Source organism: Fusarium vanettenii, assembly GCF_000151355.1.
Source record: "Fusarium vanettenii 77-13-4 chromosome 8 genomic scaffold NECHAsca_10_chr8_2_0, whole genome shotgun sequence".
In the NCBI taxonomy this organism is placed as follows: Eukaryota; Fungi; Ascomycota; class Sordariomycetes; order Hypocreales; family Nectriaceae; genus Fusarium; species Fusarium vanettenii.
The window spans coordinates 68,543-95,437 of NW_003315874.1; the positions used below are offsets into that span (position 1 = coordinate 68,543).

At 52.6% G+C, this 26,895-nt stretch overlaps 9 protein-coding genes across 9 annotated transcripts; 6 read left to right on the forward strand and 3 right to left on the reverse strand.

Annotated features, from left to right (window-relative positions):
• Window positions 1–1,267: 1,267 nt before the first annotated feature.
• NECHADRAFT_95379 (uncharacterized protein) lies at window positions 1,268–3,347 on the forward strand (the record flags this gene model as incomplete). Its single annotated transcript, XM_003048619.1, has 7 exons — window positions 1,268–1,440; window positions 1,489–1,634; window positions 1,683–1,826; window positions 2,098–2,693; window positions 2,739–2,869; window positions 2,920–3,168; window positions 3,224–3,347. 7 exons carry the CDS (start codon window positions 1,268–1,270, stop codon window positions 3,345–3,347), a joined length of 1,563 nt encoding a protein of 520 aa, XP_003048665.1.
• A 739-nt stretch (window positions 3,348–4,086) lies between these two features.
• On the forward strand, window positions 4,087–6,148 carry NECHADRAFT_83590 (uncharacterized protein; the record flags this gene model as incomplete). Its single annotated transcript, XM_003048620.1, has 2 exons — window positions 4,087–5,588; window positions 5,770–6,148. 2 exons carry the CDS (start codon window positions 4,087–4,089, stop codon window positions 6,146–6,148), a joined length of 1,881 nt encoding a protein of 626 aa, XP_003048666.1.
• Window positions 6,149–9,482: 3,334 nt separating this feature from the next.
• Window positions 9,483–11,515, forward strand: NECHADRAFT_70923 (uncharacterized protein; the record flags this gene model as incomplete). The annotated part of the gene is made up of 2 exons (XM_003048621.1): window positions 9,483–9,706; window positions 9,777–11,515. The coding sequence occupies 2 exons, from the start codon at window positions 9,483–9,485 to the stop codon at window positions 11,326–11,328; spliced, it is 1,776 nt and encodes a 591-aa protein (XP_003048667.1). The 3' UTR covers window positions 11,329–11,515.
• Window positions 11,516–11,706: 191 nt separating this feature from the next.
• Window positions 11,707–12,566, reverse strand: NECHADRAFT_73803 (uncharacterized protein). Its single transcript, XM_003048807.1, has 2 exons — window positions 12,070–12,566; window positions 11,707–12,008 (listed from the first exon to the last, which is right to left on the reverse strand). The coding sequence occupies exons 1-2, from the start codon at window positions 12,538–12,540 to the stop codon at window positions 11,718–11,720; spliced, it is 762 nt and encodes a 253-aa protein (XP_003048853.1). The 5' UTR covers window positions 12,541–12,566; the 3' UTR covers window positions 11,707–11,717.
• A 304-nt stretch (window positions 12,567–12,870) lies between these two features.
• On the forward strand, window positions 12,871–14,359 carry NECHADRAFT_83593 (uncharacterized protein; the record flags this gene model as incomplete). The annotated part of the gene is made up of 2 exons (XM_003048622.1): window positions 12,871–12,907; window positions 13,335–14,359. 2 exons carry the CDS (start codon window positions 12,871–12,873, stop codon window positions 14,357–14,359), a joined length of 1,062 nt encoding a protein of 353 aa, XP_003048668.1.
• A 61-nt stretch (window positions 14,360–14,420) lies between these two features.
• On the reverse strand, window positions 14,421–16,547 carry NECHADRAFT_101229 (uncharacterized protein). The gene has a single exon (XM_003048808.1). It carries the CDS (start codon window positions 16,439–16,441, stop codon window positions 14,558–14,560), a length of 1,884 nt encoding a protein of 627 aa, XP_003048854.1. The 5' UTR covers window positions 16,442–16,547; the 3' UTR covers window positions 14,421–14,557.
• Window positions 16,548–17,002: 455 nt separating this feature from the next.
• NECHADRAFT_95384 (uncharacterized protein) lies at window positions 17,003–21,196 on the forward strand (the record flags this gene model as incomplete). Its single annotated transcript, XM_003048623.1, has 3 exons — window positions 17,003–17,070; window positions 17,176–21,085; window positions 21,146–21,196. The coding sequence occupies 3 exons, from the start codon at window positions 17,003–17,005 to the stop codon at window positions 21,194–21,196; spliced, it is 4,029 nt and encodes a 1,342-aa protein (XP_003048669.1).
• Window positions 21,197–21,618: 422 nt separating this feature from the next.
• On the reverse strand, window positions 21,619–23,031 carry NECHADRAFT_101230 (uncharacterized protein). The gene has a single exon (XM_003048809.1). It carries the CDS (start codon window positions 22,858–22,860, stop codon window positions 21,697–21,699), a length of 1,164 nt encoding a protein of 387 aa, XP_003048855.1. The 5' UTR covers window positions 22,861–23,031; the 3' UTR covers window positions 21,619–21,696.
• Window positions 23,032–23,662: 631 nt separating this feature from the next.
• CHR2105 (SNF2 family DNA-dependent ATPase) lies at window positions 23,663–26,334 on the forward strand (the record flags this gene model as incomplete). Its single annotated transcript, XM_003048624.1, has 5 exons — window positions 23,663–24,071; window positions 24,119–24,435; window positions 24,484–25,007; window positions 25,218–25,435; window positions 25,481–26,334. The coding sequence occupies 5 exons, from the start codon at window positions 23,663–23,665 to the stop codon at window positions 26,332–26,334; spliced, it is 2,322 nt and encodes a 773-aa protein (XP_003048670.1).
• Between the last annotated feature and the right edge of the window lie 561 nt (window positions 26,335–26,895).

Here is a 26,895-nt window from a genome sequence, read left to right on the forward strand (position 1 = left end):
GACACGACACGGTCTACGTTCACCAAGATGAGTGTCCGGAATGCAGGAAGAAAAAGAAGGGCAAGAATGTGGTCAGGTGAGGTGGTTGATGTCCCAGTTGCGGTAAAAGTCAATTGAGCGACAACGCGCGGAGCGAAGCTCTGCGAGCAATGATAAAGAGTTTACTTTATATATATTTTTACCCGGCGCCATGGCTTAGTGATCTTGCCCTCCAGGCGGTTCCTTGACAACCTCCAGCCAGAGACATGGCTTCCGAGACCAAGTAGAAGAACACATTGAAGCTTGTTGATCTATCAAGGCTTCGGTCAAAACTCAAGGGTCAAAATACGGCATTTATCCTACATTCGTCGTGCCTAGGGGATCCGTGTCGTCTTACCAGCATTTCCTCAGGACCAGGAGTCGGTCTCTGTGGCCACTGCGCATTTGCGAGGTGCATGTTGGTAGGCACGGAGTGAATAGGGAAGATCATAAGGTCATCACGACGTTGCTTCCAAATAAAAACGTTCTATCAACTTCAGATGCAAACACAGCCCCAGTGAAAGTCCATTCGCACAAAAGGCACTTGAGCATCGCTTGTTCCCTGCCTAGTCACTAGCAGTTCAGCCATCCTGCTGGGTCCGCCAACACCATCATCAATCGACGTCCCCCCTCCAGGCTTCAGGGCTCATGAATCGATTGATAGCGCAGTATGGAAATAAAACTCCATTCAATGGTCGGCCTCCGTGTTTGTAGACCCGTCAAAACGTGCGACCCAGCCACGCAAGTCATGTCCGCCCGCAGCGACAGCAAGACGAGCCAAAGTACACAGAAGAGCAGGGACTAATCGCGGTTAGACAACGATGAAAAGAAAATAACCAGAATTTCCATTTCTCGGTCACTGTCAATGGCGCGTTTCACGTCTAATTCTCCAAGCGGACTCCTCCTCGCGGCATCGCGGACCGCGGACGTTAATATCGACCCGCGCATCAGCTTCGCCATCAACCTTAACCACCAAGCGTCTGCGCTAAAGCTCCCGACCCTCATCTCAGCCCTGCGAATACTGGGGTCGATCTCTTAAGTTTCTAATTATCGCGCTTTCTCGGTCATCCGTCGTCACGTCACAATTTCCGAAGCTTCAATGCGCCTCCGCGCAAGTCGAGATTCGCGGGGGATGGATTGTCAGAGGATGTGTATAAAGGAGCTGGGAAAGACTCGGCAATGGATATGGAAGCAAGCAAACAAACAACATCTTCATTCTATAGTCTCTAGTCTCGATTTTTTTGTCACAATGGCGATCCGCAAGATCCTCGCCCTCTCCTTCACCTTGGTGTCGCTGGCCTCCTCCAAGACGATCAACTACCCCAACAATTCTGCCGATGTCATCCTTGATCGAGCCTTGAACGCGATGGGTGGTGAAGATGTCATTGCGCGCCTCGATGGAGTCACCTATCACTCTCCAAAGTAGACTTCTCTTTCTGTGTTGAGGGAACAACAGCTAACATGGTCCAGCATCTACCGTTCTCGAAGTCTCATGCAGAGCTACAACATGGACAGAGCCGATACAGCCATGGCTATATCTGGCGCTCAGAATGTGTCTTTTAGTTTTGACTCGAACGAGTTGACTCAGCGAATTGATCGCATCCTCAAGCCTTCCGGTATGTCCTAGACTCAACCTGCTCATACCAAGGCTCACAGATAGACAGAGTATTGGTCTTGGGGGTCTCCCAGACTCGACGAGTTCAACCACTCGCTCGTTGTCAGAGGTGGCAAGAATGGCTTTGCGTGCTATGTTCGCGGTAACAACCAGATCTGGCTTCCTGCCGACCTCACTTCTGGATACACCGATCGTAAGTAATGTAATTCCCGCCTTCTGGCCAGACTCTGATGATTCGCTGTAGCTGCCCTCGCCGAGTACTTGGTGCTCCATGGAAACATGCTCTCACCCAAGCTCTTGCTTCAGGTAAGTTTGTGCTCAACACAACGAAACCGTGAGATACTGACGCAACCAGGTCAAGGAGCACCGTGGCGCCAAGGCCACCGAAGTCGACGTCAACGGTGTCAAGATGCCAGCTGGTACGCATCTTGTCTTCTCATCGTCACAATTACTAACCCAGTCAGTCTATGACCCTGTCCTCGACATCACCGTCATCTTCGACACTCGCACCCATCTCCCCCACATCGTCCGCACCGTAGAAGACCACATGATATACGGTCCCTCAACCAGCGACCTCTACCTCAGCGACTACAAAGCTGTCAAGGGCATCAAGTTCCCCCACCTCGTCCAGACCGTCTACAACTCGACCGTCGAGAAGCTGGACGCCACCCTCGAGGACTACATCATTGAGGAGATCACAGTCAACCCCAAATTCTCGCGAAACTTCTTCCAGGGTCTTCCAGACGACAAGGGTTTCTTTCCCAAGGCTGCACCCAAGAAGGTTGAAGGTTACACGCATGCGCGCATCGGCGAGTTTAGCTTGAACGGCCTCTGGGCAGGCCTCACAACGTCTACTGTCGATACCATCAAGGGCGAGAAGCCTGTTCCTGGGCTACCCAACGTGTACTGGATCATTCTTGACCATGACCAGCTCGGAGTCAAACAGTTCATCATTGAGTTCGAGGATCATCTCATTGTTGGAGATGCTCCTCCCCAGCACACCAAGGAGGTGATCAAGTGGATCAAGAAGAACATCAACAAGCCCATCACGCACCTCTGGGTAAGTCTACCACAGTGAGCGGTTGAACCATGCTAACAAGGCCAGCCTACTCACCACCACCGAGACCACACTGGAGGTGCCGCCGAGTACGTCAAGCTTGGAGCCAAGTTGATCGTCGCCGACGTCTCAGCTAAGTACTGGTCAAGCATCCCAGGCGCCGAGCTCATCACCTTCAAGTAAGCCACTCTCATCCATACCTTCAATACAATGTTCTAACATCTGCCAGTGATACCCACCCTTACGTCCACAGCGACAGCAAGACCCAGGCCTGGTTCGTCTGGGAGGAACAATCCACTCACTCCATTGACTGGACCTACGCCATTGTCACCGAGAAATGTCCTTCGAAGCGCTCTTCCGTCGCCGTACTTGAGGCCGACATCTGGCACCCCAGCATGCCCGACGGACAAAACGACCGCGAGCTGATGAGAGAATGGTTGGACCAGGTGGACAAGGACGGACTTCCCGAGAGCGCATAGTAAGTTCTTTCTTGATCCATCGTTTCTTTGAATGAGTCAAGCTAATTTGAGCAGTGTTCTTCCAACTCACGGCCAGGTTCGCCCGATCACCGAGCTCATTGAGCACACCGGGTACGTGTATGCCCCCAAGACGATTAAGGATTGGAGGGGCGGTGGAGCCATATGCCAGAAGGCTTAATTGTCTACTTGAAAGAGTGCATACAAGACACTCTTGCTGCAAAATGCAAGAATCGACGAAAAGGGCCAGAGTTGCATGAAAGGGGGTGACAATGACATCCTCAACCAGGTAGTAGGATGGAAGGAGGATCTACATCAGGGAGACGTTTATAGACTTGTTTTTTTATCATCTTCTCTTCTTCTTGTTATTAGTTGTGTCGTATATTGGAATCACCAACTTCGCCGAAATGTTCAAGTCGCTCAATCTATGAAGCTGAACACACCTCAACAGATGTCAGCACTCACGCATACCCTTCTCGTCAACCCCTGCTCCGAGCCAAATATTCATTGTATTTCCTATCTTTCAATGTTTAGCAACACTTAATTATCTTACTCAACATCGACCAATCAAGATTCTTTGAAGGCCGTTCAAAGAAATCAGGCCCGAGTCAACGGAGGCTCCGGAACATCTTTCTACGCCGTAATAATGACTGCTTCTTTGAAGATAGCGAGAAAAGTCTTTCTATACAGTCGCATATTTCTTTCTGCATCTGAAGTAAACCCATTCACAATTAATCTTAAGAGTTCTTGTTAGTGGGCAATAGTCAACACAAAGAAGTAGTCGGCAATAGCCCCCCAGAGGACATTATATTAGACGTAGGGTTTCCATGAACTTTACCGATAACTTATGACTTCCTCTCCCTCTATTCCTTTACTTGCAGTGTACAGTGGTGTCTTCTTGCTGTCAAGTGCTCATCACTATGGACGGCTCTGATCCCATCAGTGACCTTGGCCTCGGGTGCCCCTTCAATGGGACCTTCTACATCTGCAAAGACAGCCCAACACGATTTATAGGCTGTTGCACCTCAAACCCGTGCGGAGACAGAAAGGGTCTCTGCCCCGACGAACATCTGGAGCCGGCCACCTTCGAAGCGCGGTACAGGATCCCTCCCCAAGCTTGTATCAACGATAACTTTGCCGTCTCCTGGTACACGTGCCCAGATACGAGTCCCCCTTTCTTGGGATGTTGTGCCGTGGACCCCTGCAGCAGGAGAGGTTGTCCGGATAGAGAGCTTCGAGCAGCCAAGCTGAGCGACAAGAAGAGCGATGCCGACCTGTTTACTGGGGGATCATCTCCAGGCTCAGACCTAAAAGGGAACCCATCAGCCAAAGTATCAATCACCACCGCAATGTTGACCACCTCATACATATCTACAAAGACCATAGAGGCAGGGGCGAAGGCCACGTCGACCATCGACTCGGCATCTCCAGCCAGCCACCCCTCAGGCGGGAAGAAGAAATTGTCACCGGGCGGTCTAGCTGGCGTAATCCTTGGGGTAGCAGCCGCTTTTTTCTTGGTGGGTGTGATTTTTGCATGCATCTACTCACGTCACAACAAACGACGGTTCCGCACTACCAACGAGAACCAGTCCTCCTCACGTTTGTCAATCGCTCTCTCGTCAATGTATTCATCGCGAAGGGGGCCAATTTCAGCCCATGGGTCCCTCTATGGACTTGAGCATGAGGGTCGGATGACTGGGATCCAAGCACCCTCCAGGATTCCTTCTGGTCAAGATCCGGGGCAGGGGATACACGAGGGGGCCTCTTCGGGGGGACAGCACCTACAACAGCAGAGTCAAGAGGGATGGACTCAACAGCCGCAGTCAATTCAAGATGCCTTGTCTATGCCCAACTCCCGTGTTCCGAGGAACCCTGTACAAGGACCCAACACGGATCAGACTTCAATGCCGTATCCTTCTACGCCCCAGCCTCCCTATCCACCTTCAATCATTAACCAGAACGAATGGGATTGGGAAAACCGGAGTCAACTAGACCCCCGTAGTTATAATCCTTGGACCGAGTTGCCTGCGAATGCAGAAACGCCTCTTTCTATAAACCCTCCGAGCACTCCTGTTGATCAGCCTCAGTTACCGATAGCCGAGTTGCCCGCAAATGCAGAAAAGCCTCTTTCTACAGGCCGTCGCAGCACTCCGATCTTTCGTATCATCCTTGATGAAATTGACTGCAGGTGGCATGAACCAAGCCCAGGGCACCCTGAAAGCTCCCCACGGCCTCCGATCACCAGACCCAGCACTGCACCTCCAAGTGGCATTTCTGAAGAGCAGTCTGCGGACGATATTGACTCCAGCAACACAGTGGCCACGAGATTGGAGCGACAACTGAACCATGATCAATCAGGATCTAGAGGCGAGCACCAAGATGTTACCAGCTCAGGACAAGATAGTAGGCCCGAACTAGGTCCGTAAGATGGACATGGTTCCAGAGAAGACCGTCTGGGAATTGGAATAAGTCGTGGCCCGGCGTGGACTCTGGACGGACAATGGTTTAACAGATCTATTATGATCCAAGGCGTTGATGTCCATGGCTATGTCGCATCAAGTCAGAAAACAGACAATTGTAGCTAGCTCTTCCGCAATGAGTAGATGTTTTTCGCTCAATTCTAGAAGATTTCTGGGAAACCATCCCGTTTTGCGAGAGGAGTGCTCATTCCTCGAGCCCATGCTCACGATATCGTTCGATCCTGGGGACCGGATAATGGGGACAAACATTCATCTCGGAAATGTTGATCCAGGTGATCTTAACCCGAGGCATTCGAAGGCTGTCGCCTCGTGCTGGCACCGAATCCTCTGCTGGTATCACGATGACGTTGGAATACTGATCATCAAAGGTGCAGCTAGAAATGGTCTCACGGCGACGGATCTTACTACCAGCCAGTGCCCAACACTGCGCTCGTCAGCCATTCTCAAGCGATTTTGGAGCCTGATTCAAGAGTTGGGCACCTGTTCAACAGCCATCAACTGATGATCCTCCTGATCAGCGAGAGTAGTACAGATAATAGCCTCCTGTAGACAAGCAAGGAGATCAGCAAATGTGGCAACAGCGGTTATAACACGCCACAGGCGCATTTTCGCCTCTAAACTTTCTTTAGAATAAACTATTGACTTACACATTCTAAGAGTTGTGTTGTTTGGTGGACGAGCTTGCTTTGTCGGCTGCGAGAAGCTCCATCACGAAGAGCTAGTCATTTAACACTCTCAATTATCCCAATAGTCCTAATCTACCGTATCTTAGAAGCCTACATGCATCCTACAATATGGTTAGACCATGCATTCGTACCTATTCTGTGATCTTTCTCTGTTGAGAGGAAAGAAATTAGCGAGTTCCGCTGCATCGGAAGTCGGTTGTCTAGGGTAACTTGACCCTGGAGATGATAAATGCCTGCATCAAGATACCCAATGAATTGTTGCCCAATTGAGTGACGAAAAGATGATTTCCTTCAATAAACAGTCTCGCATGAGTAATTCAACCATGATTCAGGCTGCCGTTGGAATTTGAGCTATTGATGTCTCTCCTTCTCGGGATTATGGACAAGCTTAACTCCGGAGCCCGCCCAGAGGCTAACGGACGAATGCCCATTTGCATGTGTTATGAATCAGTGTGCGACACACGCTATTTCGCATGCCTTGACAAGAAGAGCAACGCATTAAGGTGCTATCTGAGCTTTAACTCCATACCTAAGACCGATCATTGTGTTACTTGCCATCACCGTCAATCTTAGGCCATGCTACCAACATCGCGGGGTCTCTCGTCGCTCTGGTCAAAAACACCTGGAACATCTCTTTTCCAGTCAACCACATGGAGGAACTGGAACTCACATCACACCACGCGGAATCCGTTCCTTGATACAGGTATGCGGAAGACAGACAAGCGCCCAATCCAAGCAGAACGGAGGGGGACACGAGGGAGGGGAAAGCAGGCTTTTTTGTCTTCACCGTAGAAGATTGGAAAAGAGCCTCTGTAAAAGTCTATCGTGGCCGTCGCGCGCGAAAGAGAGAGACTGAGAAAGCGATTTGGCTGAGAGAGCTGAACGGCTGGAATGGTGGAGTGCTGATCGGGTGCGGATTAAGCTCGCGACAAACGTCTGATTACTATTCATTAAAAATCGACTGTATTCTATTGATTGAGTACGCTGTGCCTTTGGAAACAATTACTTGGATATCTCATTCAACATCGAATGCGGCTCAAATTAATGGCCAGGATATCACCCAACCACCTCTCGATGGTATTCCCGACCAACAACAAAGGGGACAAACCAGGAGCAGACGCGCATAAGTTACCCAAAAGCCTCGTGGCAAAACGTGACCTAGCAAAGTCTAATTAAGCAGAGACTTTCTCCCCTCCTCTTGGTAGCGCCGCCGCCCTCAGCAGGGAGAGGGCGATAACGAGAAAGGCTTTCTCAGGTCCCGTCGTCTGTCCCTTGATCATTTGTCATGATCTGGTACGGGCCAGCCCAAAACAGAGCTAGCTTCGGCGTAGACTGATTCATGGGATCAGAGGGTCATGATTTCGGTGCCTGGTTTTGGGACCAAACGGTCAAAAAAGAGAGAGTCTAGAGCAGTGCGGTTCCGATGGATGTTGGTTCATCGGCCAAATGACCTTTTTCTCTCTCTGTTAGCGGAAGTAGGAGATGGGAGTGGGGGACTGAAATGCGGAAGATGCACTGCCTACTGCCAACAAAAGCGCGTTTGACATTGGAGCGAAGCGAAAAAAAACCCTTGGCACCAAGAGTGACCTCGATCGCGATCATCGTACGACCCCGTCGTTCGGTCAGACGGGGAGGGTAGCAGAATGCGGAGACGGACGAGTTGGTCTGAAAACTAAGCAGGGGCGGTGACTGAGTGGGATATGTAGTTTTTTACCTGTCGAGCTGGTGATGTCCACACGAGGTGTGTTGCTAGACCTTTTGGAGGGAGAGGTCCCCTGGGACGCATCTACCCGCTGCCACGCAGTGACATTTCCCTCGCAAGAGATTTGATCTCTTCCGCCTCGACCTTGTTTACACTGTTCAAAAAACCTCGACGCCTTCGAGTGCCGACAGATACAGAGATGCGATTGGCGGGACCCTCAGTTGTCCAGACTCTTGGTGGAGATGCTTGCCCCTGTAGGCTACTGACTTGGCTCAGTGGGGGAGTGAGAGATGCCCCGCCGATCTCGCCATCCAAGACCCGCATGCGCCAGCCCAGACTTAGGATGGCCTCGCTTGTCCATCCCTTACGTAGGTGACGCCGCCTGTCAAGTCTCGAGATGGAGGGCATGCTAAGGGTCTCAATGGTCCGTCTTGGTGGTCCGCCACCAGATTGGGTGTCGGTTGCCGATGATGGTGTCGATCCGTCGTAGGCCAGACATGGGACGGACCTGCTCATGTCTCTCCTTGACGTGCTTGTCTCTCCGTGGCACCCTACCCTTTGTGCGGCATCATCATCATCCATGTCTTGTCTTGGTCTGCCGTCCTAGATTGTTTCTCCTCTTTCCCTCTCTTTTCTTCTTCCCTTTCTCTCCCTTGCTCCTAGTAACCTATTGTTGCCCGTCCATCAAAACGGCTTGTCCTCACCTTTGGAATTCTCCCCTTCTTCGTCCTGGAGACGCACATTCGTCCACCACCTTTGCTACCCTTGTCTCTCCCTCTCTTCACTTTAGGTCCTCCATCCAACATCAGCGGGCGTATCTAGAGGCCTCTTACGAGAGAAACCAACAATCCGTACGTCTCGCCGAGTCTCTCCCAGAGAAAAGAGACGGTGTCACAGCTTAAACCTCACGCCTTTCCACTCCCGGAAGGATCCTTTGCCAACCAAACAGAGAGACACCCATCTTTCGGCCGGCGACAAGAAGAAGAAAAAAGAGAATCAAGCAACGACAGGAACGGAAACGGAAACTCAAATCTCTTCCGGTCTAGGTCAACTCTTTTTTGTCTCTTCCCACGCGGCGGGAAACCTCGCTTCTTCGGGCTCTGCACGCCTCTAGTCTCTCGGGACCGCTTTGGCTTCTCTTGGCTTTCGGGGCACGACAACACCCCCTTTGGCGGCCATCCCAAGATTTTTCCTCTTTCTTTTCGATTATACCCTTGACATGTCCCTCCTCTAACCTGAGGGGTCCATCTTCTCTCTTTTCTCTTCACTCCTCTGTAACCATGTTATTGCACATCAGTCAACTTCATTCGGCGTGCCCCTTGTTATAACACACCCCACCAGGATCGACGACAAGCAAGCATATCAAGCAGTGAAACCGACACGAACCCGAGGGGGACCCGCAGAGTTGATTCACCTTCACCTCTCCCTTTTCATCGACGACATCTATCATGCCTCCGTGGCCTCGCCACCAGGCCACGGGGTCTTCGCCATGGGACGTTGCGATGCCGCCCATTGAGGCGAGAGCAGTCAAGTACTTCACCATGGCCGTCTTGACACCCAACCAAACCTACATCCTCCACGTCGCGACACTTGTTGTCGCATCTCTCAGTATCTCTGCCACCATTCTCACCTCGATATGGTTCTTTCGCATGAGGAGGAGTTTTCGCCATGAGTGAGTCTCAGTGGCCGCTGTGTAAATCACTGCTAACCGTCGTCAGTCTTATTATGCTGCTCATCTATAGTGACATGTTCAAGGGGTTCTGGCTACTCCTCTTCCCTGCTGTTGAGCTGGTTGCGGGAAAGATCGAAACAGAAGAGACATTTTGCCAAGTCAGCGGCTTCTTCCTCTCCCTGAGCATCGAGGCTTCAGATGTTGCTGTATCTCTCATTGCAGTCCACACAGCATTATACATCTTTCGAGGAGAACAGGGCCTGTACCCCTTCCGGAAGATCGCCTACGGCCTTGCAGCAGTCATCCCCGTCGTTCTGGCCACCATTGCTTTCGTTAGTAGCCCCGGATACGTCAACACCGGCCTATTCTGCTACCTACCTTTTAACCCCATGTGGAAGCGACTCGCCTTGTCCTGGATTCCTCGATACCTGGCTTTCACTGTCATTCTCGTCCTCTGCGTCGCCATCTACATCTACGTCCGAGTACTAATGAGTCGGTTTGGAGCGGCGGGCGACGACTCCAGCAAGACCCTATCAAGAATGTCCAACCTGGACAGCGCTGATCGGCATCGACAACTAGCCGCGACAGTGCATGCAACTCCAGTCATTATAAGCCACGGACTCATTCCTTCGTCCATGTCTTCACGCCGAAACTCCATCACCGTCTCCGAAGAACGGGGTCGCAGACCCTCTCTCGCAACGCTGAGCACTCTACACATGGATATTCCTATGGTGTCGCATCCTAGCAGACTTCACTCTGCTCGTATGGCGCGAAGGGGCTCTGCGCAGATGTGGTCAGCTCAGTTCAGCACCGACCTAACGGGCACAACTCTATCGGAGACAACTCTAACGAGGCGGCGATCCGAGTCCGACTTTCGAGTCTCGATGGGTACGACTCGTTGCGGCTCGGACGATGTCATCACGCCCATGGAGATCCATACACAGCCGGACCTCTTCCAAGAGGCACCTCCTCCTGAATCCACAACTCCTTCGAATTCCGCAGAAAGCCCAGGAGGTTACTACCACAAGTCGGCAGACGCATCCGCTGTGCCGTCGCGAACACCCTCTCTCCCCAATCTCTTTTCCATGCTCCGCCGCGAACGCAGCAGCGCTCGCATCCCTGACTACGACGTCGCTCTGTCCCAGGGGGACTTCAACACACCCGGTACTGTAAAGACACGCGAAAAGATTATCCGACAGCTTCGTCTACTCTTTATCTACCCCTTGGTCTATGTCGCAGTCTGGATTCTGCCATTCATCGTCCAACTCACTGGATACGGCAAGGGTGCGCCTTTTGGCATGAGATTGGCCAGCATCATCTTCTTGTGCTCCCAAGGTCTCGCAGATGCCATTGTCTTTTCATTAAAAGAGAAGCCTTGGAAACACGGCCAAGCCGTCAACCTCCAGAGTCTCATGTTTTGGAAGCGCCAAAGAGGTGTGCCAGACGCAGGCCCCAGAGTCGGACGCACAAGAGAGGAGATGATGGTCGACGGTCGATTCGCAAGAATGAGACGTGACCAAGAAATCGCAGCCAAGAAGCTGGAGCGAGAGGCCGACCAGACTGCAACGAATTCAGTCAGTAAACCCAAGATAACTCCCGAGTGGTGGGACAGCGAGGATTGAATCGAATTGAACTAAGGAGAGGGAGGGGACATTGGTTTAATGGGATGAGAGTGGAGGATGATACCCAGGCTTGGAAGAGGATAGAAAGGCTTTGGGATATTTTGCATTGACAGGCGTTACAGTTGCAGCATTTACAAACAAACGATTGCATTTGGGTGGCGGCGCTGAATAAATCAAGTTGGATGCTTATTGTTTCGCAATGGATACATACATAGACGGGTATCACAAGCAATTGATGAGTTTGGAGCATCCTTTCTTCTATAACCTCGTAAATTCGTGCATTACTTCATAACGACATGTATATCTCTTGGCAAGCTCCTCCTCTTAATGCTTAATGTATCCCCCCTGGTCGATATGCGAGGACAGGGGTGGTGTCTAGCCGCAATAATTCACCCCTCCCTCATGAACTTGAGAAACGCGCGGGCAATGGCCACACCGTCGTGCGGGATGGGCGCCCTCTTCATAGCGTCTGCGTACAGCTCGTCGCTAAAGATTCCGACCGTGTGTCGGTTAAAGAGAACCTCGGATATGATCTCGTCTGTGAACTCGGGGTGACCCTGCACGCTGATGTATCGGCCGGGGGAGTAAAATGCTTGCACTTCGCAGATGGCGTTGGAGCCGAGGGGGATCGAGTTGGGGGGGAATTCGGAGACGATGTCGCGGTGCATTTGGTGGATGCGCTGTTGTCGCAATTGTTAGTGTAACCGTCGCACGAGAAAACGGGTATGTATGCATCCTTACCATCTTGTCCAACCCAAAGATCTCTTTGCCCTTGGCCGTCAAGTCAACCTCTGTCACGGCAACCTCCCAGCCCTTATCACTCCGTCCGAGTTTGGCACCAGCAGCACGACCGATGATCTGGTGGCCGAAGCAGATACCCACGACGCGCACACGGTCCGTCTCGATGGCCTTTTTCGTATACTCGACGAGCTTGAGGATCCACGGATCATTGTCAAACGCCGTATGCCTAGAACCGGTGATGAGGATGGCGTCAATGTCCTCGAGCGCAGGATACGAGTGAAGTTCGTTGACAACATCGTATCCCTTGATCGTCACAATCTCATCCAGCTTCTGAGGCGGCTTGAGCGAATTGGCAGCCGCGTTTAGCAGAGCCGTAAAGACACCCGTATATCCGCCATAGCGATCGCGAGTCTGCGGCTGCGGCGTGTCGGCCTCGAGAATGGCGAGGCGCAAAGGAGCGGCGGATCCCATCTTACCGGCGTCACGATAGGTAATGGTATAAAAAAGAGCGGTCGAGGTTACAAGAAGGAGAAGGAGGAGAATACGAGGTTTCCGCGCGAAATACAGAGTCATGGAGTTTTACCGGGAGATGGATCCATCAACTGGATCCGCCCTCTCTTCTTACCACTCACGCAAGCACAAGCCGAGGGCTACCTCCAGTGTCACGCATACAAAGACGCGCATGCGTACAGTAGTCAAATGCAATCCCAGGACCCTTGAACACCGATAGCGGGGGGGGGTTGTAAAAGGTAAGAGGCGAGATAAGCGGGCAGAATTGCGAGATGGAGGGGCAAGCTCATGATGCTTCGTCATTTGGCGGTGAAGAGTGCTTCTGCAAGTAAGCCACAAGGATCCCACTTCGAGTGACAGGTTCTGTGGCTGTCGGAAGGCGCCGAAAATGGTTGGGTAACGTTTAACGAACAGAGGCTCAACTTACAAGTTTCATCCTACGAGGGGGTGGGCAAGCAAATCTGAGTTGTAACTTTTTTTACGAGTGGATAACCTTGATTTTCTTTTCCTTTTATTTCTTCTTCCCTTTTCTCCTTTTTATACTGCTTCTAACTTGAAATGCCCATCTTACTTCAGCCTTCAGTCGTGACTATGACGTCGAGACTATCCCTCAGTGCTTTTCTTGCTAGGGCGAGGACTGCCCTGACGGCTCCAGCTGCGCAAAGAAAAGGACCTCTAACTTTTGTCGTGGGAAACGAATCTGCCGGCGAGTATAACCTCATTCGAATGGTGACACAATTCTGACATTTTTCTAGATCTCGACTCCCTTTGCTCAGCGGTGGTCTATGCCTACATCCGCTCTCATACCCCTCCTCACACCCTACACATCCCCCTCTCAAACCTGCCCCGCGATGACCTCGCCCTGCGCACCGAAATGAACGCGGTGCTTAAGCACGCCGGTTTGAACCTCACGGATCTTCTTACTCTTTCTGAGCTTCCGGATCTCAAGCCAGAGGAGACCCGCTGGTTGCTCGTGGACCACAACTCCCTCACCGGTCCACTGGCCAAGTTTTCCGGACAAGTGTTTGGATGCGTTGATCACCACGCCGACGAGGGTGCTGTACCGAAAGATGCTGATCCGAGAGTGATTGAGCCTTGTGGAAGCTGCATGAGCTTAGTCGTGGATGAGAGCCGCAAAGTCTGGGAAGAACTATGTCGTGACGTCGGCGAGGATGAAAAGCTCGCCAAGATCGGTCTAGCAGCCATTCTCTCGGATACAAACAACCTAACCTCAAAAGAAAAGGTTCGCGAAAAAGACACCAAAGCAGTTCCCTTTCTCGAATCCCACATCCACTCGTCATTCAGCCAGAAGACCTACTTTGGCGAAATCTCCGCCGTCAAGGAGGACATTTCGCACCTCAGCTTCCGCGATATCTTCCGCAAGGACTACAAGGAGTGGGACGGTTCAGGCCTAAAGCTCGGCATAAGCTGCGTTGTGCAGAACCTCGACTACCTAGTCGACAAGGCCGGTGACCCTCAAGCCCTGCTGCGCGACTTTGAGGCCTGGGCGCGTGAGCGCAAACTCGACGTTGCGAGCATCATGACCACATCGCACCCGGACGGCGAGTTCCAGCGTCATCTGCTCGTATGGGGGTTGAGCGATGGGGGCCGCGGGGCAGTGGAGCGGTTCGTGAGGGATGGAGATAAGCTGAAGTTGGAGACGTGGAAGGGAGGCGAGTTGGATGATGGCAAGACGAGGTTTGCGTGGAGGCAGAGGGAACTAGCTGCGAGTCGGAAGCAGGTTGCACCGTTGTTGAGAGAGGCTCTACAAAAGAGCTGACTATCAGGGTGTCAAGGAGGTTCCAAGATATAAGCCAGATACACGTTTAGTAGACAAAGAATTGAACAAATCAGTAACCGTATGCATTGAGATGTGTTGTTACATGGTTTCATATGTTGTACATGCACACAAACGCCTGTGACCTCCCATATGGTCATGCTATCCGTACCAATCCAACATCATTTTCAAGTCAGCCCATCATTGGTGCAACGCACCAGACTCTGATTGAACAAGGCCAGCCCTCATCAGCTCGGCCCGGATTGATTCCACCTCCCGCATCACCTTGAGAAACTCTCTGTTCTCGAGACGACGACGCTGGACAGGTCGAAGGTTGATGAGCTTGGTTTCGCTCGCGTTATGCATCCAAGTCAGCGCACCTGGGTCTGCAACCGTGAGGCACGCCTTGAGCGAGTCGTAGAGGGGGCTGACGAGCAGTATGGGAGGATCTTGGCTCATCATTTCAGGATAGACCCAGCGCAAGGCGGCGATGCACATCTTTTGGCTCGACGTCAAGGCCATGGCTCGGTAGGCTAGTTCGTAGTGTTGCGATTCCCTGGCCATTTTGAACCTAGGCGGCATGCGGAACGCGTCCCAGAATCGGTCCCAGTCTTTTTGGTATGCATATGCGTTCATCAGTCGAAGCACCTGGTCTCCGTTAAACTGGCATCCCTTTTGCTTCATCAGATACTCGAGATTCTTCTGCGCCCGTTGAATCTCCAGACCATAGCATGGTGAAAGAAGACCAGCCTCGATGAGGGTGACAAACATTTCGTCATTCCAAATCTCCATACCCCGCTCCTCAGCCGTCAGGAGAATCTGATCAACGAGGGACAGTCGGTCCTTGGCGGCGTTGTTCGGGGATGGCGTCATCATGGCTCCCTTGATGAGATTATATAGCATTTCCTGTGTCATCGGAGTCCCTATAAGCTGGATATCTTGAATATGCTTTTGGACCAGGGCCAAATCAAGGACCACTGGCTCCTCAGCGAACTCTGGCTCCTCGTTCAGAAGATTTGATGCTGGTTGTTCTCGTTCCAGAGAAGGGGAGAGTCGTCGTGCACTCGTGGAATAGCTGCGATGTTGCTGTGATGCCTTTTGCATGGCTTGCCATTGGAGGGCAGACGCACTGCTAGGGAGTTGTATCTTGGAGGCCAGGACCTTGTTCAGCTCCTCTGCATCCGCAAACTTCTCACCCCTGGCCTTCTTGTTTTCTTGCAAGTTCTTCTTCAAAATAGCCTGCCATAGAGTCTCCAGGTCAAGCTCTCCTCGCCGAGCCTCGGTCATGCACTGAACCACAACTGTGGTTCCTGTTTGAGGGGCACCAAAACCGGAGAAACGTCCGCTGTCGTCGAAACTAGCCGCCTCGTTGATGTTGTCGCCACTGGAAGAAAAGTGCACGCAAACCCAGCCCGTCGAAATGCCGTTGTCTCCGCCAGGAATGATGGCAGTGTTGGTTCCCAGCAACTTGGCCTTCTTTCGAAGTCGACGGAGCTTGGTTCGTAGTTCGCCAGGCCCAATCAAACCATCCGCCCTTGCAGCAATGCTGTGGTTCTTTCGTAGCCATCGCACAAATCGCCCCGAGGAAATGTGAAGGTGTCGCTCACTACGAGCAGTCCCAAAGAGCATGATCAAGTTGGGACCAAGTGCAGCTGGTGGATCGAGATCTCGTAAATCCAGGAGTGAGATATCATCCAGACCCATGTCCTCAAAGATGTACTTTATCATGGGTCCGATGACTTCGGGCGCATCTTCGGGAATCTTGGGTAGCTCGACCTTGTGTTGACTCTCGGGATGGCGGGGCGGTTCAACTTCGAGGAACCAGGGCACATCATCGGATTCGGCTGTGTCTTTCGTCTCAGGAGCATTATCGGGAGTGACCAAGACCTCGGCGACCCTTTCACCCTTAGGCTCGATCGTTTTCTCCTCTGAAAAGAATCTCCTCGTCAAGATCGGAAGCTGTCGTGCCTGTCGCTGTGGGAGAGTGCGCAAAGAGCTGGCTGTCGGCCTCGAAACAACGGCGCGGAGGATGGCGGATCGGCATTGCCGGCAACTCAATGCCGCAGCCACGGGGCGAGTAATCATCTTTTAAGTTGGCTCTCGATCCCAATTCAGATGCGAGAGCTCAACGGCAAAGAAATCGAGAAACCGAATCCAACTGAAGCCTCAAGCTCAAATTCGTCAAACCCAGTCGGACGGAAGTGGGGAAGAGCGTTGATAGTCCGAGCTCTCGGCTTCTGGAAAGGCGGCGGGTGGAGACTGGTCTCTGATCCCGCCTGCGCACGTGACCCTTTTCTACAACTCGACAGACGCCCAATGGATAACCATTGCTCAAAACTCTACAAGACTCTGGGAGACACAAAACGTTAGAGAGAACTTTTGCTCAAATTCATCTCTACAACTCATAGGATCTTTACTACGCAGTAGATACTCTCTATAGCTGATTGCAGCTTGGTCCAGCTTGATTTTTCAAGCTCCACTCGACCAAGCACATCCCGATCCTGACTAAGCAGTGGCCACCCGCCTGCCCGTCCCCACTAGCTGTGATTGAAGCGAAAAATTTGGGAACTTCTCTTTTCTACTTCATGCGACGGGCAATAGCGAGGCCGCCCCGAACTGCGACCAGCCCTATTCACCATAATCATAATGCTCGCCCGACAGATTCGGAGGGCGATTGCCTCTCAGCGGGCTGCTCCAACACGACCAATTGGGCTGTCATCGCTCCAAACGACCAGCCTTAGAAGATGTGTCGTCACGCAACAATACCAGCCCCGAAAGCGCCGAGGATCAGAGTCCAACCATGCGACCATCCATGGCAGGAGTCTTGCCACGGCTGTCGACGACTTCAAGTTTGGCAATTCTCCTTATGGCGACCTCAACCAGCTCGCTGGCTCGGGCCTGCAACCCTTCCGGACATCACCTACCGAAGTCCGCCCTCTCGACCCCTCCTCATTTTTGACCATCCCGGAGCCACCCAGTCGCCGACCATTTGCCAAGATGAACGCCAAAGGCATCCCTGCTGAAGCTGAGGAGATGTTACCCGTCTTTGATGCCTGCATCAATGTGGGCAGACTTGAGAGAGCTGCTCTGATCCTGAAGCGGATGAACCTGACCGGCGTCTTGCCAGGTGAGCATCGAATTATACTCCACAACCAGTACCTTCGCGCATCCCTCGACCAAATGCGAATGAGTCCCGATCGAAAACAAGCCGAACAACTCCACAAATGGTACGAGCTCCAGATACGCAATCAGGGTATGCCGCAGACCGCCGAGACCATCGCCTGTATGCTCAAGGCTTCACTTCTTTCCGAGCGGGGAACAAGACTCGAACGTCTCATCAACCGATACATGAGCATGGCTCCCGGCGAAGCTGGTCTGCGCGTGCTGAGCATGGCCGACATCCTCACCGATCAAGATCTGGGCATCATCACCGAGATATGCCCTACTTACAGCTTCGCTCCTGAATCCGAGGACAGTGACTATGTGACCATGGTATCCGAGGACCAGGACTTTGCAGCTGAGGAGGGTCTTGAAGAGGAGTTGGACGCACAACAGGTCGGACCCTACCCTGAGGTCAGACCCACTCCCCAGCGTGGAGACGGTCTGCAAACTCTCAAAACTGCTCTCTCCCTCATGCATGAGCTCCAAGATGTCGACATCTCCAAGCTGTCGGTTGAGGAGCAGCAAGAGTTTCAAATACGTCTAGAACGAGATTCTATCGACGCTGCAATCGAGAAATGGCGAAGTGCCAAGAAGAAGATGGACAAGATGGGCATCAACACTTCTCTCAACGTCAAGAGTGACGACTTCAATGTTGGCGACATGCTACATAATTGGCTGACGCAAATGGAGACACGATTGAGACAGGAGATTAGCAAAGTTGAGGAGTCGGAGGAGAGAGAATCCAAGACGGAGGAAGACTTGGAACGCTGCATTTACGGCCCCATCCTTCGCGCGGCCAACCCTACTCGACTGGCTGCCGTCTCCATTCTTGCTGTGCTCAATAGTGGTGCAGTAATGGGCTTGGATAAGGGTGTCACCATGATCCGCCTTGTGAACGATGTTGCAAAGGTGGCTCAGGAGGACATCCGAGCTCAGATTGCTGATAACGCTGCAAAGGAACGTCGACGTCTGCGTAAAGTCAAGTATACCGCAAACCCCGACGAGCAGGTTGAGACGAGCGAGCAAGCCATCATCGCCGATGCCCACGAACCACTCCCAGAGATTGATGATGATAGCGACGCGAGAAAGGTGTGGTCGACCACGGTCAGGATTCGGATCGGATCTATTCTCGTCAAATCCTTGATGGAGACTGCCGAGGTCAACGTGATCAAGCAGAACCAGTTGACTAGGGAGAAGATTAGTCAAGTCCAGCCTGCCTTTTCACATATGCACGCGATGCGAAAGGGCAAAAAGATTGGTGTCTTTGCCTTGAACCCATTTCTGGTTGAGCAATTCAAGCGCGAACCAGTCGGGGATTTCCTCGCCAAGCATCTTCCTATGATCGCTGAGCCCCAGCCATGGAAGAACATGAATACTGGTGGCTTCCTACAGAGCAAAGTCTCCCTGGTCCGTATCAAGTCAGGAGACGACGAGCAAAAGCTATACACAAAGGCAGCCATCCAGCGAGGCGACATGGACCAAGTCTTCAAGGGATTGGACGTGCTAGGAAAGACCCCCTGGAGGATCAACGACAAGCTCCTGGATGTCATGGTGGAGGCATGGAACACAGGCCATGAGATTGCCAACATACCAGCGCTGAACCCGGTGCTGCAGTCCCCCCCTGAGCCAGAGACACCCGATCCCCTCGTTAGACGTACCTGGATGCGCGCTCTCAAGTCGGTCGAAAACCACCGGTCCGCTCTTCATTCCCAGAGATGTTTCATGAACCTCCAGCTCGAGATTGCAAGGGCCTTCCGCAAGCAGGTCATCTACTTTCCCCACAATGTCGACTACCGAGGTCGTGCTTATCCTCTTCCAACCTATCTTAACCATATGGGAGCCGACCACATGCGATCTCTCCTCAAGTTTGCAAACGGCAAGGAGCTCGGCGAGACCGGTCTCAGGTGGTTGAAGATTCACATGGCCAACGTTTACGGGTTCGACAAGGCCAGCTTTGACGAGCGAGAGGCCTTTGCTACAGACAATCTTGACAAGATCATCGAGTCGGCCACAAACCCTCTCCACGGAAGTCGATGGTGGTTGAAGGGCGAGGACCCTTGGCAATGTCTGGCTGCTTGCTTCGAACTGAAGGCCGCTCACGATCTCCCTGATCCTACAAAGTTTGTGTCAAACCTGCCGGTCCACCAAGATGGCACCTGCAACGGTCTCCAGCACTATGCGGCTCTCGGTGGTGACACCTGGGGTGCTCAACAAGTCAACCTCATGCCAGGCAGCCGGCCGGCCGATGTCTATTCGGCTGTCGCTAATCTGGTCAGGGAGTCGATTAGCAAGGAAGCCGAGAGCAAAGAGGCTCTTGCGGAGATTTGCAAGGACAAGATCACCCGCAAGGTTGTGAAGCAAACTGTCATGACCAACGTTTACGGAGTCACGTTTGAAGGCGCCAAGAAGCAGGTCGCCAAACAAATCGATGCCCTATATCCTAACCTGCACAAGGAGAGTGGGATCCCTCATCTTGTCGTGGCAACATACATTGCCAAGCACATCTTTATGGCCCTGGCAACCATGTTCCGTGGTGCTCATGACATTCAGTACTGGCTTGGTGAATGTGGTGGTCGAGTGTGCCGAGCCCTGACTCCGGCTCAGCTTGACCAGATTGCGGAAGAGTATCAGAACCCATCCGACAAGGCAACCGCCAAGGTAAGGGCAAAGAAGCCGGCCAAGAATCAACTCGAGGAGTTGTCTGCCCAGTTCCGATCCACTGTCGTTTGGACCACGCCTCTACGCATGCCAGTCGCGCAGCCATACCGCAAGTCGTACATGAAGGAAATCCGTACCTGTCTGCAGTCCATCTCATACCCGGCCTTCGACCAGACGGACCCCGTGAACCGGAGGAAGCAACTTCAGGGATTCCCTCCCAACTTCATCCACTCGCTAGATGCCAGCCACATGCTGCTCTCTGCGCTCAAGTGCGATGAGCTGGGCCTCAACTTTGCCGCCGTCCACGACTCGTTCTGGACCCATGCTGCAGACGTGGACGTTATGAACACAGTTCTGCGGGACGCCTTCATCCGAATTCACGAAGAGGACGTTGTCGGCCGCCTGGCCACCGAGTTCAAGGCAAGGTACAGGGGCGCGTTGTATCTGGCCAACATCGACGCTGACAGCCCCGTCGCCAAGAAAATCAAGGAGATACGAAAGAATGGCAGGATGAACTACAAGGAGGAGCTATTGCTTGAGCACAAGCGCAACACACTTCTTCTTTCCGGCAATCCTTGGGATGTGGAGGCTGCCAGCAAGATTGTCACGCCTGCCTCAGTATATGAGGAGATGGCTGCAGCCGAGGTCGACGTCGAGATTCAGAAGGAAACCCAAGAGATTGGGGGTCTCGGGGATATTCCAGAGGGCGAAGTCAGCGCACTCGATGAAGCTACAGAAGTGGCAGAACTGAGCACTCTCGGCAACAATTTTGCCCAAGCGCTCATGGAAAACCTTTCAACCACGGCATTCGAGCACCAAATCGTCAAGCAAAAGAAGCGCGCGGAGCAAAATGTCAAGAAGGTCATTCCTATCTGGCTTCCACTCAAGTTCCCTGAACTTCCCCAGAAGGTACGGCCAACTTCCAACCGTGTTTTTCTTGATAGACGTTGGATGCTAATTAGGTAACAGGGCGACTTTGATGTGACGCAGTTGCGAGAGAGCAAGTACTTTTTCTCTTGACTTTCGACGGGTTATTAGCATTATGACTCTTAGTTAGACTCGGGCATGGTTATCGCTAGGCTGTCGAGTGCTGAGAGGTTATCACGCCATGTATCATCACGTGTGTATGACGGAGAGTTGGCATGAGGTGTTTGGGGTATTGCAGCGTTGAATTCTGGCGTTCTTGAAGAGACGGGGGATCTTTTGAGCGACACCTAAAAGTATATGTATAGAAGCATGAGGCGGCCGAGAGCTGCTCGTTGTATATTACTGGACATATTGATGGATCTGGACCAAGGGCGTCCGGATGAACAGAATCCAATCAAGATATAAATCAAGTCACAGTGCTGTATAGCTCATTGAGTGCTGTTGGGTATCAGGGACGAGCCTCTGTGCCTTGCAATCACATGTCAAAGTCATCAAAATGGAACAGAACGTTGGTCTTGAGTGAATACGCAGATTCTATCTCGGTCTACTTCTTTTGGTTCATCTATCTATAGATCTTTATACAATCCATCTCTTTATCGCACAACGGCATCCTTGAGGCTGGGAACAGTGCAGACACCACCGCTCTCAGTGACAAGACGGCCCTGGCCAGTCTTGCCAAGCTGCTCCACAACACCAGCATCGAAAGCAACCTCGAGGGAGTCGGTGGTGGTGAAACCAGGCTGGAAAGTCTCCCAGATCTTCTTCTTGGGGTTGAGCACACCCTCGGGCTTGCCCTCCCAGCCCTCGAACCAGACACGCTCGCCGGCCTTGGCGCCCTCGGGAGGAGAAACGAGCTCGACGGGGCCCTTGTGGTCATCCTCACCCTCCTTGACCTTGGGGGAGGCGGCGAGAACCATGGCGCACGACTTGATACCTCGCATCTTGACGGGCTTCAGGTTGCAGACGACGACAACCTTGCGGCCTTGCATCTCCTCGAGGGGAATGAGACCGTTGAGGCCGGAGCAGACGGTTCGGCAGATCTGGCCCTCGTACTCGACGTAGTCGTCGTTGCCGGGCTGGTCACCAACAGCAATGGTGGAGACGTAGAGGGAGTCGGCGTCAGGGTGGTTGATGGCCTTGAGGATGTGGCCGACACGGAGGTCAATCAGGGCAGGGGAGAGAGGGGCAGCGGGAGCGGGAGCAGCCTTTTGCTTGGGGGCCTTCTCCTTCTTCTCCTTCTTGGGCTTGGCACCAGCAACCTTCTCCTTGGCCTCCTCAACAACCTCCTTGACCTTCTCCTTGGTGCGGTCGACGAGAGAAGCCTCGCCACCGGCGGCGGCGGCAGCAGCAGCCTTCTTCTTCTTCTCCTTCTCGGCCTTGGCGTCGACGAGGGGCTTCACATAGAGGACGTTGTCCTGGTCAACCTTGACCTTGTCCTCATCCTTGACCTCGAGGCCGAACAGAGTCGAGTTCTGAACAAAGTCGATGTGGCGGACGATGTTGGGGTGTCCCTTCTCTCCGGTTCGCTCCTCAGGTGTCCACTTTGCAACGACGGGAGCGAGGGTCTCGTAGATGGCGACGTCGGCCTTGGAGGGCTTGCTGCCGAGGAGGGTGGAGCGGCTGGAGAGGTGGTCGTTGAGGGTCTCGAGGATGGAGGATTTGTCCTCGTTGGACTTGAGGCGCTCCGAGGTGGTGAGCCACTGCTGGATCTCGGCCTCCTCGGTGGGAGTGTAGGTCTGCGAGGCGAAGGAAGCCATTCTGAAGGTAGTGAGCGGGCGGAGGGGTAGGCTTCGAGTAGCCGTGCGGAGGACGCGAAGGGAGAACAGTGTGTCTGGAGAAAAAGAGGAAGCTTTTTTGGCTTCGCTCAGGGGCTAAATGAAGGAGAATTGTTCCAAGTAACAACTAGACGAGAAGATGATTGTTTCAAGTGTTGGAGTGACTGTTCAGGTCTCCCGATAATTTTCATGGTGGGGGAGGGGCAGTTGGAGGAGGTTTCTGTGGCTAACTATATGTGGCGCATGTGGAGCGTGGCTGAAAAGTTTGTTCCTCGCGCTAACCCGTGACTGCGCTACCTTCTCGCGTCGCGGTGCGTCACGGCTTAACGCGCCACGCCCTTCATTTGACCCTGGCACTCTGATTCCCCCTGTCAACGGCCTTTGCGCAAACAAACGCTCGATTGGAAGCGCTCACGGTCAATTGTTGGAGTTTTGACTGCCCATTAGCGTATTTCACTTTCTATAGACTCTTGTTAGGGTTATTGCTTTGTTAATTCCCCCTCTTTTCTCATCCACCGATCCGAGGAGCAGAGTCCAAGACATCATCGCCGAAAACCTCACTAGTGGCGATCGACAGGCAGAAACTCCAAGCCCCTGAGCTTCGAGCTCGCAGCCTTTTTCTTTTCTCATCTTTCTCCTCCGTTGTCGTCTCTTTGACGAGTCTTTTTCCATCATGACAACACCAAGGTCTCCCTCCGAGGCCACGACCTCCGTTCGGTCCACCTCCCGCCTACCTACCAGTGTTCCGAGCTCCCCGCCGCCTCCCGAGTCACCAAACTCCACCATGAAGCTCGAGGACGAGATCGACGATGCGCTCTTGAAAGAAGAAGAAGCTGCGCGAGAAGAGAACGAGAAAATTGAGGAAAGGCGACGCCAAGCTCTGCTCAAGAAACGTAGGAAGAAGAAGGCAGAGACCAAGGCCGAGAGAGAGATCAAGGCGAGAGAGCTCGATGACCTGTTGGCCAAGAGTGCCGCATTTAGCGATATTCTCACCAAAAAGACACAAGTTCTTGGACGTGTCGGCAGTAGTCTTGACGGCAAGACTCTGGGTGAACACAATCTAGAGATGGCTGCGCAGCCAAAGTGCATGGTTGGCGGCACCATGCGCGACTACCAACTTGAGGGTCTCACATGGATGTATGAGATTTGTTCGCAAGGCATGAGCGGGATTCTTGCTGATGAGATGGGTCTTGGTAAGTGCTCATGGTTGCGACGATCCATCAGAGCTAACTCGTCGCAGGCAAGACGGTGCAGACCATCTCTCTGATCGCGTTGCTGAGGGAGCAAGAGAATTATCTCGGCCCTCACTTGATTGTCGCGCCTCTAAGCACACTCTCGAACTGGATGGATGAGTTTCATAAGTGGACGCCCTCGATCCCCGTGGTCATGTACCACGGCAACAAAGAGCAAAGAGAGGAGATCTTCAAGACGAAGATGATGCGACACCTTAAGAGTGGTCGCCCGACTGAGAAGTTCCCAGTTGTCTGCACGTCTTACGAGATGGTTCTCAGAGACCAGCACAACCTGTCGAGAGTCAGCTGGGAATTCATCATAATTGTGAGTCGTCCTTGTGACTGCTGTCTACCCATACTTATTCGCCTCCAGGATGAAGGCCACCGCATGAAAAACGCGGAGGCGAAGCTATTTCAGCAGCTGCGCCAGTTCTCTTCAGCCACCCGTCTCCTCATTACGGGCACCCCGCTTCAGAACAACTTGAAGGAGTTGTGGTCGTTGCTTCACTTCCTCCTCCCAACCATTTTCACCGACTGGGAAGCGTTTGAGTCGTGGTTTGACTTTTCTGACCTGGAAGATGAACGTGGCACAGAAGAGTTCATTGCGGACCAAAAGAAGCAAGACCTTGTCAAGAAGATTCACCTGATTCTTCAGCCGATGCTCTTGCGACGCATCAAGCAGGATGTCGCGGCCTACCTCCCCAAGAAGCGGGAGTATGTCCTCTTTGCGCCGATGACGAAGGAACAAACCGATCTCTACAATGTATTGACCAACAAAAAGATTGACACAAGAAAGTATCTTGAGGACAAGGTCATGGAGAAGATCAGCAACACTCCCTCGTCGACAAAGCCCAGCCGAGGGACATCGCGATCTACCAGCAGGGCGCCCAAGACCAGGTCACTCCCCATTCGCGAGAGCCCTGTCAAGAAGCGGGTAGAGGACAAACCCGCACCGCCAGTCGTTAACAACGCCTTCGCCATGATGATGCCAAAGCGTGGCCGGGGTCGCCCACGTAAGAACCCAGTGCCTGATACAGCATCGCCGACCCCCTCTTCTGCCAGCAAGAGAAAATCCCCTCCAACATCAATCAAGTCGGAGGCAAAGAGTGCAAAGTCTAGTCGTCAGTCGACGCCAGTCAGCTTGCGAGGAAGACCTCGAAAGACGCGAACGTACAAGGACGCCGGCTCTGACGAGGAGGCCATGTCGGATGATGAGTTTGAGGCCAAGCTTGCTAAGGAGATGGTTCCTGAAGACGTTGACAACAACGCCGAGACGTCCTTGACACCCGAGGAGATGGAACGCGCTCAGACACTTGAGCTTGCCAGTAAGTCCACTGTTACCAAGATTCGATCAGTGCTAACCCAAGTAGAAAAGCAAATTGCTCAAAAGAAGCTGGGCAACCCCTTGGCTCAGCTCCGTCTCGTGTGTAATTCGCCACATAACTTTTACAACCCGTGGAACGCATCGAAGGATCTTACTGTTGACGATTCAATCGTTACAGCATCTGGAAAGATGCTCCTCTTGGACCGCCTCCTGCCGCGGCTGTTCCAGGATGACCACAAGGTTCTCATCTTTTCACAGTTCACGACTCAGCTGGACATCCTTGAGGATTACTGTCGGGAGCTACGTGGCTGGAATGTTTGTCGGATTGACGGCTCAGTCTCGCAAGAAAGTCGCCGGACCCAGATTGCGGACTTCAATACCGATCCAGAGTACAAGGTCTTTCTTTTGTCTACTCGCGCTGGCGGACAAGGCATCAATCTGGCGTCGGCGGACACTGTGATCCTCTTCGACTCTGACTTCAATCCGCAGCAGGATCTTCAAGCCCAGGATCGCTGTCATCGCATCGGACAGACTCGTCCTGTCGTTGTCTTCCGTCTCGCAACCAAGGATACGGTCGAGGAGTCTCTCCTTCTGTCTGCTGATGCGAAGCGACGTCTTGAAAAGCTGGTTATCAAGAAGGGTGGCTTCAAGACAATGGGCCAGAAGATGGACCTCCGTGAGGACCTGGACCCCGAATCCCTCCGGGCACTACTCCTGAAAGACGGTGAAGTCTACAGGGTCTCTGGCGGAGAGGAGGTGTTGAGCGAGTCCGACTTGGACGTGCTATGCGATCGAAGTGAGGAGGCCTATGCCAAGGCTGCCAGCGGCGAGGGCGATGCAGATGGTTACCGTGTGGTCGAGACTGGCGCAGACTCGATCAAGATGGCAAGAAAGAACTGAGTACGGAACGAATATGTGATGGATCTATTGCTGACATGATTGTATGATATGAGTCTGCGGATATACATGGTTTGGGTTGTTCACAGGGCGCAAAGGGTCCGAAACTTTGCATTTTTACACAGTTGCTATACTTGCTAACGGTTTTGGAACTATCGATAGCCTCGGGATACAGGCTCTGGCTGGGATCATTGTATTTTTAAACATCACTTACTTCTTTTTCTTTACACATTTGACTGTTCTCACGTCCTGCTGCTCAAGAGGCACCAGCAGTCCAGCATACAACATTAGACGCACCTCTTTCCACACACAGCTCCTGAGTACCCCCACCATATGTTAGCAACCGTAATAGCAGCAGGTAAACATCTCCCTCCGCGAAATAATTCTGTCAATGAAGTAATTGTCATCGAACAAGATGGGCTTGGCTTCAATGTTGCCAATCCCAGTATGGTCGGTACGTACCCACAAGTGGGGCTATCGGTCATCGGCCTCCCGAAGCGCCGCCCATTTTCCAAAAAATTTCCAGCGACAGAGACTCTCTTGCTCGCGACTCCAGATTTTGAA

Excerpts from the sequence above, each read along its gene's own strand:
- NECHADRAFT_73803 (XM_003048807.1), bottom strand. The coding sequence starts at position 12,540 with ATGGGATCCGCCGCTCCTTTGCGCCTCGCCATTCTCGAGGCCGACACG. Across the intron at positions 12,009-12,069 it reads TCTTTGGGTTGGACAAGATG|CGCATCCACCAAATGCACCG; the intron begins GTAAGGATGCAT and ends TTGCGACAACAG.
- NECHADRAFT_101229 (XM_003048808.1), bottom strand. The coding sequence starts at position 16,441 with ATGATTACTCGCCCCGTGGCTGCGGCATTGAGTTGCCGGCAATGCCGA.
- NECHADRAFT_101230 (XM_003048809.1), bottom strand. The coding sequence starts at position 22,860 with ATGGCTTCCTTCGCCTCGCAGACCTACACTCCCACCGAGGAGGCCGAG.